This window comes from Misgurnus anguillicaudatus, chromosome 1 (assembly GCF_027580225.2).
Source record: "Misgurnus anguillicaudatus chromosome 1, ASM2758022v2, whole genome shotgun sequence".
In the NCBI taxonomy this organism is placed as follows: Eukaryota; Metazoa; Chordata; class Actinopteri; order Cypriniformes; family Cobitidae; genus Misgurnus; species Misgurnus anguillicaudatus.
Genome location: NC_073337.2, coordinates 28787811 through 28802420, shown reverse-complemented (window position 1 = coordinate 28802420; position 14610 = coordinate 28787811). Strand labels below are relative to the sequence as shown.

General features: G+C 38.0%; 1 protein-coding gene across 3 annotated transcripts in view; it reads left to right on the top strand.

Moving 5' to 3' along the window:
• The window catches only part of net1 (neuroepithelial cell transforming 1), a 30427-nt gene that overhangs the window by 12302 nt on the left and 3515 nt on the right, over positions 1–14610 (top strand). For 2 of the 3 annotated variants that reach the window (XM_055190723.2, XM_055190724.2), the window contains exons 3-4: positions 4275–4337; positions 13912–14187. In XM_055190723.2, coding sequence (XP_055046698.2) covers positions 4275–4337; positions 13912–14187 — 339 coding nt within the window. Of the gene's footprint in view, positions 1–4274; positions 4338–11316; positions 11632–13911; positions 14188–14610 lie in introns of those variants that run through there. The other variant, XM_055190725.2, reaches the window with a different exon arrangement.

Below are 14610 nucleotides of genomic sequence, written 5' to 3'. Positions count from 1 at the left end.
AAATGTTTCTTTAACTCAAATGTTTATTTTTACGTTTTTGGCAATACTGTGTGCCATATGAAACCTATAATAAAAGACGGTCGACAATAAAATGTTCTTCCCTCTCAGGCTACGTTTACACAAAAACGAAATGAAAATGGTGAACTTTTTCTTTTGCATATAAAAAATTTACATAAAACGACAATGTTATCAAAAAAATTAGGATCGCAAAATTCTCTGGGAATTTTGAAAACTTTCCATGGGAATTGTGGCACACGGATGAAGACGGAGATTAATTTTCTTCTATTCCTTAAGTTTCCAACTTGGAATATTTCTAAAATTTCTAACCTTAAAAAATATCCATGCTTGCACAGATCTGCTAAAATAACAAAAAATGCTTCATTATGCGTGATAGGCGAATAGACGGTGATGTTACTTGATGTTGTAAATAGACACTATGCGTCTGCGCACATATGCATTCTCCACAGAGCGGTAAATACAAATAATCAAGACCATGAGCACTTTAACATGGATGATGAGGTAGGTTTATTATCACAAATTATCTTTAGGGTGGCAAAATTTTGTAAACTTTGTTGAAAAGCATAAAAAAACGTACCGGTATCTTGAATTGCACAAACACAGTCCTGTTGGCCGCCATTGTTGTTATTATAGTTGTGAAGTACTCACGTACAAGACGTCACTGGTTGCGTCGTTTTCGAAACATGCACTTTCAAAATCCATTTACAAAAGTTTTCGTTTTCAGGACCCCAAAACGCCATTGTGATGTAAAAAAACAGCCTACGATGCATAAAGTGTTTCCAGTTTTGGTTGAAAATGTCGTCGTGTGACGGTCCCTCAGATAACACAAAGGCAGACGCTTATCTCCGATATTCATTGAAACGTTCAAAACCATGTTCAACACCATGAGTGACCTGTGATTTACTCAGATAGGAGCTCAGCTGATGATTGGTCGGCTTCGGTGACGTCAACTAAAACCCTCCAGTCAGGTTCTTGATTAATTCCTCCCATTGTCTCTGAATGGGGATTTGCTAAATGATAGCTCGTCATTTATTGTTTTACTTTGTTTGCTAACTTGTCCACTGTGAATGGGTCTGATGTTCATTTAGCCTAATCTACTCATCTCTCCAATCATACCCGACGAGTGCTGGCTTCGGGGTGTTTAGTTTCGATCACGTGTTAACCTTAAAGAAACACATAGCTTAAATATATTAGTTTTGTTAGAAACAACGTTAAGTGTGCTTTAATTGATACTAGTTTTGCATTATAAAATCTTATTTGACCAACAAAATGTCTTCAGAGATTTTTGCATATAAGGTACTTATCGGGTGATAAAGGTACGGCACTTCTCATGTTATTGCTTTCCTATGACAAATCACTTTGATGTTTTTCCTTGCTTTGGATAAAAGCGTCTGCTAAATATTAATGTACTTTCATATGAAAATTTTTGCAAACAAAATTATTAATACAATTTTATCCAATTTAATCACAAAGTTGTGCCTTAATCAGTGCATTGAATTTATGAAATATTTTGGTGCTTTAGGATGCTAAATATGGATACTTGATAGGGTAAGCATTAGGGATGCTCCGATCAGGATTTGTTGTCTTCATAATCAGCCGATACCAATGACGATACTGATTTATCAAGCTGATATTCAAGCTCTTTGATTACTGAAACTGTTAACATTTTGTCTTGATAAAGTAATACCACAGATCTTGCCTTTGTTATATTACTTACAGCTAGCCTGTTTTAATAGAGAATAAGCACAAAAAATATTCAATCTACAAAGAGCAATTTAATATTCCTTTAAAAACAACACTTCACAGTCTTTACAATATGAATTAAATATACACGCATTCGTATAAAGTACAACAGTTGTTCAGTCAAAAGCAAAGAGTGATTTTATCGAGAGATGAATTGGGTTACTGTAGCTTTAAGTCGCGAGAGAGATCGTTCTGTACTCGTGCGTTAAATGGCGGTCTGTGTGCGTGCGCGTCCGGTGTACGTGGACAAGAACAGCTACAAGGTAAAATTAAAGTTTAAATTGTCAAAACTTTAAAATGCATGCACATGGACCAACTTTCGTCGTGAAGATGTAATGTCCGCCATAGATGTGTGTGGTTACGCTGTTTGTTGGAGATGTGAAGACGCCTCGCGCTGTTAGGACCGTAGCGCATCCTCATAGGAGTGCGAGTACTGATCGTGTCATTTAATGTGATGATCGACCGATACCAATCTGCGACCAATCAATTGAAGCATCCCTAGTAAGCATCAATAAATCTAACGCTAATATATACAGATTTAAAGGTGCAGTGTGTAACTTTTAGAAGGATCTCTTGACAGAAATGCAATATAATATACATAACTATATTATCAGTGGTGTATAAAGACCTTACATAATGAACTGTATTGTTTTTATCACCTTAGAATGAGACATTTTTATCTCCAAACACCGCGGGTTCCCTTAAATGGAAGTCGCCGTTATGTTTCTACAGTAGCCATCAGTGTTGGGGAAAGTTACTTTTTAAAGTAATGCATTACAATATTAAGTTACTCCCCAAAAAAGTAACTAATTGCGTTACTTAGTTACTTTCATGGATAATAATGCTTACGTTACTTTTAAGTTACTTTTTTGCGTTACTTTTTCTTACTTGGCTGAGGCTTGATCTCTTTCAGGCCTTGCAGGTGTTTTTTATGATGATGTTTTTACGCAAAAAACTTATTTTAAGCTCTGGCCTGCCATCTATGTTTCTGACTCAAACTGTTCCCGTTCATGCTGCGTTTACACCAGCCGCGGTAGAGGCGGCAAGCGCGGGTGATTTACATGTTAAGTCAATGCAAAGACGCAATTACACACGGATTATTATTCTGTAGCGTGGTAGGCGCGGCGAATTAATCGTTTGCCGTGGGAAGCGTGCGAGTTGAAAAATCTGAACTTCAGCGGATTTCTGTGCCACGTTAACCAATCAGGACCTTGCTGTAGTAGTGACGTGATTACAGAAGCGAGCGGAGTGGCGTAGTCGCAGAAGCCCCTCCCATGACGCAAATTTCCGCGTGTATTTCTCGAATGACTAGAATTTCACGCTCGGCCTTCGCGTGTGAATGAAGCATGTGAACTCTGTTCAAGTGTTCAACTACGCGCGAATAGCACGTTTTGCCGCCTCTATCTCACAGAGTGCCTAATTCTACGTTAATATGTTTAGTTTAATTCAGTACATTATTTTATTTTTAAATTAAATTAATTAAACTGAAAAGTAATTTGCATTACTTTTTAAAAAAGTAACTCAAATATTAATGTGTACATTTATAAAGTAATGCGTTACTTTACTCGTTACTTTAGAAAATAAATATTATTACGTAATGTGTGTTACTTGTAATGCGTTACCCCCAACACTGGTAGCCATAAACAGACAATCCGTTATACAGAGCGCGTTTCATTCATATGTTGTATCAGACGACGACATGTTTGTCCAGTGGCAGCTACCGTAGCTTCTTATGCATTTCAAAATCGAAGCTGCAATTCATAATCTCACAGCTAGATGTCGCTAAAACACATTACACCTTTAAATAAACTCTAACTATTAGCGTTAAACTTTGCCACATATTTAATCCAAAGTCTTTTTGCTATGGACATGAGTGATACCCGCATTTGTCTGGATTGTGAAAATGAAATGTAGAAATGATACATGCTAAACGCCTTTTAGAGAACAGCTCATTAGGATCATAATGGCTATCTTTGTGTAAAAGCACCACTTCCTTTTTCTTCAGAAAAGCCCAAAAAATCTGGTTTGATAATGACAATTTTGCAATATATGTGAAGTAATAGATGTCCTGTGAGGATTTGGTGTTTTCTTGGGAGGCTTATACAGCTATAATTCACGCACCACCTTAACTAGGTCTGAATGGTTTGTGGAGAAGTTTCTTTTAGAGAAATGAAACACGGTAGGGTTTTTCTTTGGCCACCGTGAAGCTGCAGATATGTTTATGACCCTTTCACACCCTGCACACAACAGGTAGGATTTTCACTAACCAGATGCTCCACCAGCCCCCGAATCACACACACAGGTGCTAAAAGGCCTCGGGGATAATGATGTCCTTCCCGAGTCTGGCTGGACCTCCTTAAGAGCCATTGTAATCTACAATAATGCTAACTTTCTGTACTTTGCATACTCCCTGCCCTTAACAAAAAAGCTCTGCTTGGTTTCTTTCTCAATAGCAGAAGTGGATGTGTATTTCGCTGTAGATTCGTATTGACTGTTTTCTTTCTATTTCATAGAAACGCAAACGCAGAGAGAAAGATGACGTGGATGCTGTCAGTCTTTGCAGCTTTGACTTTAAGGTAAGAAACCAGAAAGACCGATTTATCAAAACACACACTGACTCTTTGAAGGTGCCACATTGTTCCTCAAAGCAACCATACAGACTCATTATAACATTAAGACAAAAATGCCCCCTGATGCATTTTTTAGCAGAACAATCTAAACAATCCACCCTAAAGAAAAACACACAAGAATTTGTGATAAAATCGCACACATTTGTGGCAGAAATCAAAGGCAACCATTAAAAATGTAATCTTAAAAACACTTTCCACAGATAATCGCATCAAAAATAAACGTTTCATGATGAGCGTAATTTCACAAAGGTTTAATTGAGACGTGTGACCTGATGTTGTGTAAACGAACAGAAGTTGAGTAAATTGACGCCACGCTGACCTCGACTCCCATCGTGTTTATTTTGGGATTTTTCTCCTTCTGACAGGAAACACTCGTAATATTGATACACATCCATGGTAACCCGACAACATTGCAGATTAATGAAAGGTCGTACTGAGTACGCCCAGATCTTCTTCTTAGTCGAGTCATATATCAAAACAAGTAAAGCAATGATTGTGTTGAATCATCTCTTAAGTGCAAGACTGAAGCCTTTATGCCCACAAGGGATGGAAAAACTTGTCAGAACGTTATCATACCAAAACTAACCAAACACAAAATGTTTTTATCAGCTCAGCATTTCTTCAACACGTTGTCAAGTTCATGTCTGGTGTTTACGGCCATAAATAAAATTTTGGAGCATTGCATAGATTATCTGTGATTATTATGCATAGTGTAGCCTAAATGTAATTGACAAATGTGTGTTAAATACAATTTAAAGGAATAGTTTGCTAAAGTTGGGGTAATCATATGCCAATTTATAACAACTTAAAGGGATAGTTCACCCAAAAATGAAAATTACCGCATGATTTACTCACTCTGAAGTCGTCATTGATGTATATGATTATCTTTTTTCACACAAACACAAGCCTAAGTTATATTAGGCTGTTTCAAGCTTTATAATGGTAGTAAATGGTGCTTTTGATTTGAAGCCCAAAAACGTCCATCCGTCACACATATTTCTTACAAAATCACATCGGTTGCCCTCAGAAGCCATGTGGATTACTTCTGTAAAGGATGGATGCACTTTTTGGCGGCTTTAGATCAGAAGCACCATTTACTACCATTATAAAGCTTGGAACAACCAGGACATTTTCTAATATAACTCTATATGAAAAAATATAATCATATACATCGAGAATGACTTGAACATGAGTATATCACAGGACAATTTTCATATTTCGGTGAACTATCCCTTTAAGTTGTAATAAACAGGGTTCCCACAGGTCCTTGAAATCCTTGAAAGTTTGTGAAGGTTTTGAAAATATACATACATAGATACAGGTCATTGAAAGTGCTTGAATCTATTTTATGCAAGAAGTTTTCTGTAAAAAAAATCCATATTATTCCCTGTGTAGTGTAGGATAATATCATAAAAATTCTACACACGTGCTAAACCGTTCGCTTAAATGCTTATATCTTCTGTAATGGAATGTTGATTCATACTGCTTTTTTGCATAGTTGTGTTTGACACATAAAAACATCTCGGGTTACGTATGTAACTGTTGATCCCTGAGAAGGGAACAAGACGCTGCGTCTCCCTTGCCATACTTCCTGCGTCCCTGTAACGCCGTATTTGTCAATATTTCAGATAGTGATATACTTCCTGTCTCCCGCGTCACCCTGTCTTTGTTGTTAAGCCTCACCATTGCTTGAATTTGATATACACATTTAGACACACTGGAGGCATCCCCAAAGTGTCACCGCAGTGACGCAGCGCAAGTTCCCTCGAAAGGGAACTGTAACAATTAGTGATGCACCGATAGGATTTTTGGGGCCGATACCGATTTAAACAGATAACTTCTGGCCGATACCAATATTAAACACTTATATACAATACTATACAGTTGGTCTATTAGCTAGTTTATTTTTGCATCAAATAATTTTTACTGAACATGTATTGGATTTAATTAACATTCAACTGACCAACATAATAAGAGAGGCACAAATTAAGCTAAAACAAATATATTAAGACAGCATGACATCCTTCAATGGTGGTTTTTGCTATTCAGCATTTATTTTATTAACAACATGAACTCATTTTTACATATAATGGATTTCTTTATACAGTTAATTAATAAACAATCGGTATCGGCCTTTCTCGTGCTATTGCCGATGGTTTCATATTCATCAAAAATCGGTCGATAAATATCGGCGGCCGATACATCGGTGCATCACTAGTAACAATGTATCTTTAAAGGTAACACAATGTAACCTTGTTCTCACTTGAAATGTGTCCCCACATTTAGTCCTTGAATTTGAGGGTATTGGACCTGGAAAGTCCTTGAAATGTCCTTGAATTTGAAGCTGTGGAAACCCTGATAATTGGCGTATGATTACCACAACAAGACTTGAATTAACCAAAAAAATTACCTGGACTTTGTGTTTTGAATTTTTGTTCAAACAAAAAGTATAATTTACTTCCCTTATTTATGGCTTTGTTCTCTGAAACACCAAAGAAGAGATTTTGAAGAATGACATTGCTTGACTTTCATTGTATGGATGCAAAACTACCGAGACATTTCTCAAAATATCTTATTTTGGTTTTTGAATAACTTTTTTTAGTATTTTTTCCCATTTAAAGCATTTGTAGTTGTGTAAATAGATCAGACTTGTTGTTCTCTTTTGTTACAAACAAGAAAACCCCAAATGTATTTCTGACAGGTTGTTGGGGCTATTAAAAGCTCAAGTTGCATTAAGGTCTCAATTCACATCTGCCACCTGTTCACTATGACCCAGACTATTTTGGGTTAAAACTCATTTCGCTAGACCGTGCAGTAAACACAACAGCCCCCTTCCACACAGGGCTTTGCACCATTACAAGCTTTGTACTATCACCTGTCTTGCAGGTACCCGAATCGGTTGCCCTCCTGACTTCCCCCCCATGCATAAATTCAGCAAGAGTCCAGATACATTTCCCTTAAAAGGTCACTATTCAGTTCTCCATATGAAATGACTAATTTAACCTACGCTGGATTGTTGACCCAACAGTAAGCATGATTGCGATATACATATCAAGTGTGCGTGAGCAAAACGGAAACAAACTGTAAGTGTGTGGGAATGTCCTGACTGTATTGTGTTTCGGACTGGAGGGGTGTGTTAATAGTTACCTGCTCTGTTTAGTGGCAACCATCTCTGTTGAGGGTGCGATGACTTACTCAAGAGTTGAATATTAGTGGAGAAACAGTACGATGTGTGTTTATTTTTACGTATAGGGAATTTTGGTTTAGCATTTCAGGTAAACAACAAACTCCTTCTCAAACAACTTCACTGTGTTTACATGTGCACACTTATGCTGGATAAGTCACGTAAACATGATTCAGTTATCAAGTAAACGTCATAATGTGCAAAAACGGATTTTACCTTTAATTGTTTATGCCGATTTTAACGCCTTTAGTGGCTTTTTCATACATATGTGAAGGAAAACAAATCAGTTGTTCATCATGCGGCAATGCACACCCGTATTGCATGTTCCTCGTACAGGCTTGTCTTGTAGCCACACCTGCGTTACAGTTGAACAAGATCTGTAAGGATGCCAAAAGCGTTCATCCGCTGTTGATCGGTCAAAGCGAAAGAGGGCTTTTGAATTACACGCAATACAAATCTCAGTTCTTAAGAAGTCCTTACAACATCCGCTTATAAGAAACCGAAAGTGGATATTGTAAAAATAGATAAGCCCAAATACTATTCCTGTAGCTCAGTACTAAATGCATGCACAAATAAAATATATAGCTTGATTTTTGGATAAAATCATTTTTCTTTATGTATTTGGCAAAAGTAAGACTGCAGTACCAATGCAGCATCCACCAGGGGGCAGCACTGTAACCCACTCGTACTCATTGTGACACATTAGTGGGGTTTTTTTTCCAGATGAGAGGGTTGCATGTTAGCTCACTTTCAGGCAAGCTTACACACGGCCCATATAAAGCGAGTCACAACAGTGTGCTTGTGTTTAACTTTAAAGTATGAGTGCTGTGTTTGTGCTTCACACCTTGATGTCCAGCTGTCATGTGTGTCAAGGTGTTACCCCGCAGGGGATTAAGCCACGCTCTCATACAATATGGCCAACACGCCTCTTGTCAAAACACGTCGGGAACGGTACGAAAGTGTCTCTCCCTACGGTGTGAGTAACGGGGAAGGACCTTGTTATGATCACACACCTTGCCCAACTATAAATAAAGTTAAAGTTAGTAGGTTATGGTAGGTAGGTCAGTGTTATTAGCAGCAAACCCTCCTCTTTAACCTGAAGCAGTGGTTATCAAACTTTTGGGGGGCGTGAGATGGTGCCAGGGGGCCCCAGTTTTATGAAATTTTATCAAATAAATTAATTTATCATACGGTAACTTCTGTACTGTAAAAATAACCAATCGTAGAACATTGAGATTTGTTTTATAAAATTAATTTTCTTTGGGGGGGGCACAGGCCGAGAACTACTGACCCCTAAAGTGTCCTGATCCAAACAGTAATGCATGTCCTGTTTAACACTCATGTATTGACACAGGAGGACCTCGAACTCCACACATCATTCCCATCCATTTGCTTAACGCGCACCCTGACCCTTTTTCACACTTTTAACAACAATTTTACAGTGTGGGAAGATAGCATTAAAGTTTTGGGTACATACACAACACGCCCCCAAGTGGCTTTTTGGGTCACCCAAATGTAGAACTGAACTGAAGGTACGGTTTTGGTGAACATTTGAAAAACAGACAGAGAAAAGCTGCTTTTGTTAAGCGTGATTTGATTTTGCGGCGTGGTCCGGGTAAGTTTCTGGTTCTGAACGGTGAAACTTTGAGAGTCATTAACCTCACAGTCCCAATACACACACATCCACTGTGTGTGTGTGTGTGTGTGTGTGTGTGTGTGTGTGTGTGTGTGTGTGTGTGTGTGTGTGTGTGTGTGTTTATTGTAATCGATCACCCCTCACCCCACCAATCACAGGGTGATAACAGCCCGGGTCTTCATTAGGCAGATCTGAAAGCAAATATTCATGCTCTTTACACCCTATATGCAATTCAAACACACACAAACCAATCCACATCGCAAATAGAAACAGACTTGCTTTCACTCACTGGACTTTTTCTTATTTATCTAACTGGCAATGCAAAGCTGAGATTCTTTGTTTTTTATAATTTAGTCAAACATCAGTTTCATCAGGGTTAATAACTTTGTTTTGAAAGTAGCAAGCAAGTTTTTTACATTTGCATGAATGAATTTGGCAGAAGTGACACAGTGGTATATGTGTTGTGGCTAGGATCAAACCTATGACCTTTTGCACTGTTAATGCAATGCTCTACCAATTAAGCTACAAAAATACAGTTTCTAAACTGAATCAGTTTAAAACAAGCTTTAAAATCAAGGCTGTTCTTATGATAGAAACTAGAGGTTTTAAAACTCTTCTCAGCCGAACCCCCTTGTTACCTAAATTATTAAATCGCTGTACCCCCTGAGATTTAAGTTAATATTTTAATAATTGAATAGCACGTTTGCATGTTTAACGGCAAAAGTTTCAATTTTTCATCCATTTTAAAGATATCATCAGTAGTACTTTACATAGTTACTTATAATTATCATTACCTTCATCTGTTATTGAAACCTTCTTTTATTTATACATCTGTCCATTTTGCATGAGTTTTCAGAGATAGTAGTGTTGTGTAATGGTCACATGACATGCCGATAAAAATATGAGATATATTTATGTTCGCGTATTTATGTTCGTAGATTTTTTTTATGTTTGTGTTTTATTTAGATTTTTATAATTTTTATTTATGTTCGTGTTTTATTTAGATTTTTTATTTATTTATGTTCGCGTTTTATTTAGATATTTATAATTTTTTATATATGTTCGTGTTTTATTAAGATTTTTATAATTTTTATTTATGTTTGCGTTTTATTTAGATTTTTTATTTACAGTTTATGTTCGTGTTTTATTTAGATTTATTTATTTATTTATGTTTGCGTTTTATTTAGATTTATTTATTTATGTTTGCGTTTTATTTAGATTTTTATCATTTTTATTTATGTTTGCGTTTTATTTAGATTTTTATCATTTTTATTTATGTTTGCGTTTTATTTAGATTTTTATCATTTTTATTTATGTTTGTGTTTTATTTAGATTTTTTATTTATTTATGCGTGTTTTATTTAGATTTTTATCATTTTTATTTATGTTCGCGTTTTATTTAGATTTTTATAATTTTTATTTATGTTCGCGTTTTATTTAGATTTTTTGTTTATTTATTTATGTTAGCGTTTTATTCACATTTTTTGTTTATTTATTTATGTTTGCGGTTTATTTAGATTTTTTATTTATTTATTTATGTTTGTGTTTTATTTATATTATTTATTTATTTATGTTCGCGTTTTATTTAGATTTTTATTAATGTTCGTGTTTTATTTAGATTTTTATTATTTTTATTGATGTTCATGTTTGATTTAGATGTTTTTATTTTTTATTTATGTTCTATGTTTTCTAAAATAAGAACTTACATTTTATGATTTAATTATAATTGATTTTTTTATCAACTCACAAACCCCTTGCAATTCTCCATAGTTTGAGAAACCCTGATCTAAAGATTTACTGGCTTTAATAACTTTATTTTTAGTAGTAGTTGTTGATTTTATTACTTTTACATAATTTGTTGTAGTTCATACTTTGCTTAATACTTTTGTTTAGTTCTTCCTAAACAAACCAAAACTTTACAGTACAAATGTTTTGTATACCACCATTGATTTAGCAACACTTAGTCCTACTAGATTGTGCTTTGTTGGCTCAGGTTTACTCAGACTTTGTCTGTCTTTATATCTCCTCCCCCCGCCTCGTGTCATTGGAGAGTTTACAGTCTGACTCCGCCCCTTACAAAACTCTATATGAGCTCTCCCTGCCGCTCACATCACTAGAACAAAGTAACAGATAGTTTAAGCACATGACCGACGGCGTGCGGTTAGAAGTTAGAAAACTCCGCTCATGCGGACGATCCGAGATTTTATTTAAATGGGGAGTTTTTGTGCACCCCTTACGTTACATAAATTATTTATTTAAGAATCGTTTTGTGGATTATCGCCGACTCTTGGAAATAGCAGACCGACCGACCCGTGGATTTTATTGAAAGAAATGGTGGCTTACGATGAACCCTGTGTGGTACCTATCAAACGGACTTTACAGAAGATAGACTACCAGAACCAGGCTTACAAAGAACTAGAGGTGAGAACCAAAAGCGAGTAATCTCGTCTGCTTGTTTTGTGTGATGAAAGCTTGTTTGAGTCGTTATCAGTTTTGGTTTTAATCTCCTTTAAAGGAATAAAGCCACAGGTGTGTTTCTCAAGGGTGAGGAGTGAGATATGAGTCAGTGTGCAAATCAAAAGGGGGCAAAGGTCTTCTCGGTTTAAGTGGTCACCAGTGAGTTACTGGATTACGCTTTAACCGAGTGCTTTGAAATCCTGATGCCTGTTTTGGCTATTAAACGCACCCAGACAGGAAGCCTAAAACCTGTTTGTTCGGCTGCGAGCGGGAGGTTTGGAGGTATATGAATGCTTTTAGCATTAACCCCCTCAGGGCTGTTTTAAGGTGTGAGAGCCTGCAGAGATGAAGAGCATTCCTGCAGTTTAAAAACAATCACGGTCCAGGTGTGCTGCTGTTTAAACCCTGATGAGAGCATTCAATCGATCTTACTTCTGTTCCTCTTTGCGGTTTTGAGTTCGATTCAGAAGCGGATGAATGGTTCAGTTGTCGGGAAGGGAAAAGAAGAAGTAGCGAATTATGAATGAATCGGAGGAACTTGGGGTGAAGTTAAAGGGAACGATCACATCCCTCAAACTTGTATTAATTGCCTCTGCTGAACGCAAAAGAAGATATTTTGAATAATGTAAAAAAGCAATTCTTCCCAGATCTGTTTTTTGGATTTCTTTGATTAAATCGATTAAGGTTTTTAACAAAAACTGGTGACTGGATATTTATATTTTCGGTGAACTATCCATTTAACTTAAGTTCCTCAAAACCATCTGATTCGTTCATAGCTTTTGAACAATCCATTTAGGCTTTGTTTTGGCTTAATACATTTACAGTTATTTGTACGGCTAGACTTTAAAGCTTCATTTGATCGTCTCTTCATTCAAGGGTTTGAATGACTTTTATTCCTATTTGTTTTATGTAAAGCTCCTTAAAATGACTAAATGCTAATCCCCAACACTACCCATACCAGAAAGCCAAGTATTTTCCAAAAGCCACTTATTTGATTTATGAGGACGTCCCTAAAACACAGGTTTACCAGATTAAGTTCTTTGTCTCTAAAGTATATCCAAGTAAACACGCAGGCATATTGTTACACAGCAGGTCTAAACTGTAATTCCTGTGGGGGAAGATCAAATCTCCCAATGCTCCTCTCTTCAGGGGTCCAGAGATTCAACCCAACCAGAAATAGGCACATTATCAGTTTATCTGTCTGCCTACATGTTGCTCTTTCCACTCTGTAATCTGTAATTTAACAAAAGGAGTGGGTTGTTATTGCAGGGCTTTCCCAAATAACAGACGGTGTGTTTATTTGCTTTAAACTGAAACGGTTACCACTGCATACATTTAAGAAGAGCGGTGCACAGATTGGAGCTTTTAGCCGCTTCCCCTGCGGTCATTTTTTTACCACATCTTCTGCTTTGGGCCACCGGTGGAGACGATTCAGATGTGGCGTTCATGTTAACTTCAGTGCTACAGTTGAGCAGTGGGTGGCCAGGTCGCAACCAAACTGATCTGCTAAGCAGCTGTCTGCCAAAATGAGAACACATCGCTTTTTATATACTCAACATCCAGCGTCGGAGAAACCATTAATATGTGCATTTTAAAAAGACGCAAGCTTGGACTACAAAGATCATATTGTGCATACGTTCCTCAGACAGATGTCCAACCATCTCGCTTTGATTTTGTTGAGGTTGGCTTGAGGCCCAGCAATTATGGATATGGGGCTTGAAAGCGTCCCCCCCCCACCTTTTACAGGGGGTTCAGGTGTGCCTGTCGCTCTCACGCGAGGGCTGCAGGGCCTGCCCCGACACGAAGCCATAAACAACTCTTGAAGTAGAGTTTACAAGGCTCGGGTCAAATCTGTAATTCACCATGGTGGTCCCCATAATCCACACGAAGAGCGACGGTTATATTTATCTCGGCTAAATGACTACAAGCACTTGATTATAGAGGGTCTGGATCCTATAGTTAGTGTATTATGCCGAGTGCATGTGTCATTAGCATAGGACAGCTGACAGAGGAGTTGCCGACATTCCAGTCATGCTTCTTGAACCCTCAGTCCAGGGTCACCATCAGAAAGGGTCTTTGTCTTATGTGCGACGGGGTCACTCTCACGTGACGAGCAAAACAGCTGCTGACTCCAGAGGTTGTAGCCCCAATCAACCTGACCTCCGGTTGAGCCTTTCACACCCATTTAGTCTAAACTTGTTATGCAGTTAATAATTCCGTTTCAACTTCCGTGTCTCCTCATAGGAACCCTGTACCAAGCGCGTGCGGCCACTCGGCCGAGTGACCTCCCTGGCGAACCTCATCTCACCCGTGAAGAATGGGGCCGTCCGACGTTTCGGCCAGACCCTCCAAGCCTCGTTTCGGGGCGACGGTCGGTCTCCGGGCGTGCCCCAGCAGAAGCCCTGCAGCAAGGCCGCAGCCCCGACGCCGCCCAAACGCCGCAACAGCACGCTCTGGTCCGAGACCCTGGACGTCCACCAGAAGGGAGCCTTTTCCACCAAGGAGATTAAGAGACAGGAGGTGAGTGCAAAATCCCAGACTATTAATGTCCCCCTGCCAGACGCTACTGAATAAGGCTCGTGTGACTTATTAAAGCCAAATGGCCGGAGGCTTGGAAAGCGCACCCGTTGTTTTTATTCTCTCTCGCTGTACCGCTCAAGGTCTGGCTGTGTTTATTTGGCGCGTGATCTTGGCACGCGGCGAAGTGGAGCAGAGACAATCAGACGGAATACTAGCGTCTCCGAGTCAGACGTACAGTACTAACACAAATTCGTCAGTCTGACGCACAAGTCTCGCCTCTCATTCATAACCAGACCTTGTAATAATATTTCGAAGCAAGACTGCCAAAAATCTCCCAACAAAAAGAGAAATATCACACAGATGTTAAACAACAAATGACCAAGCTTGTTGATCCAAGTTTGGCTGTTTAACCACTTAACTGAT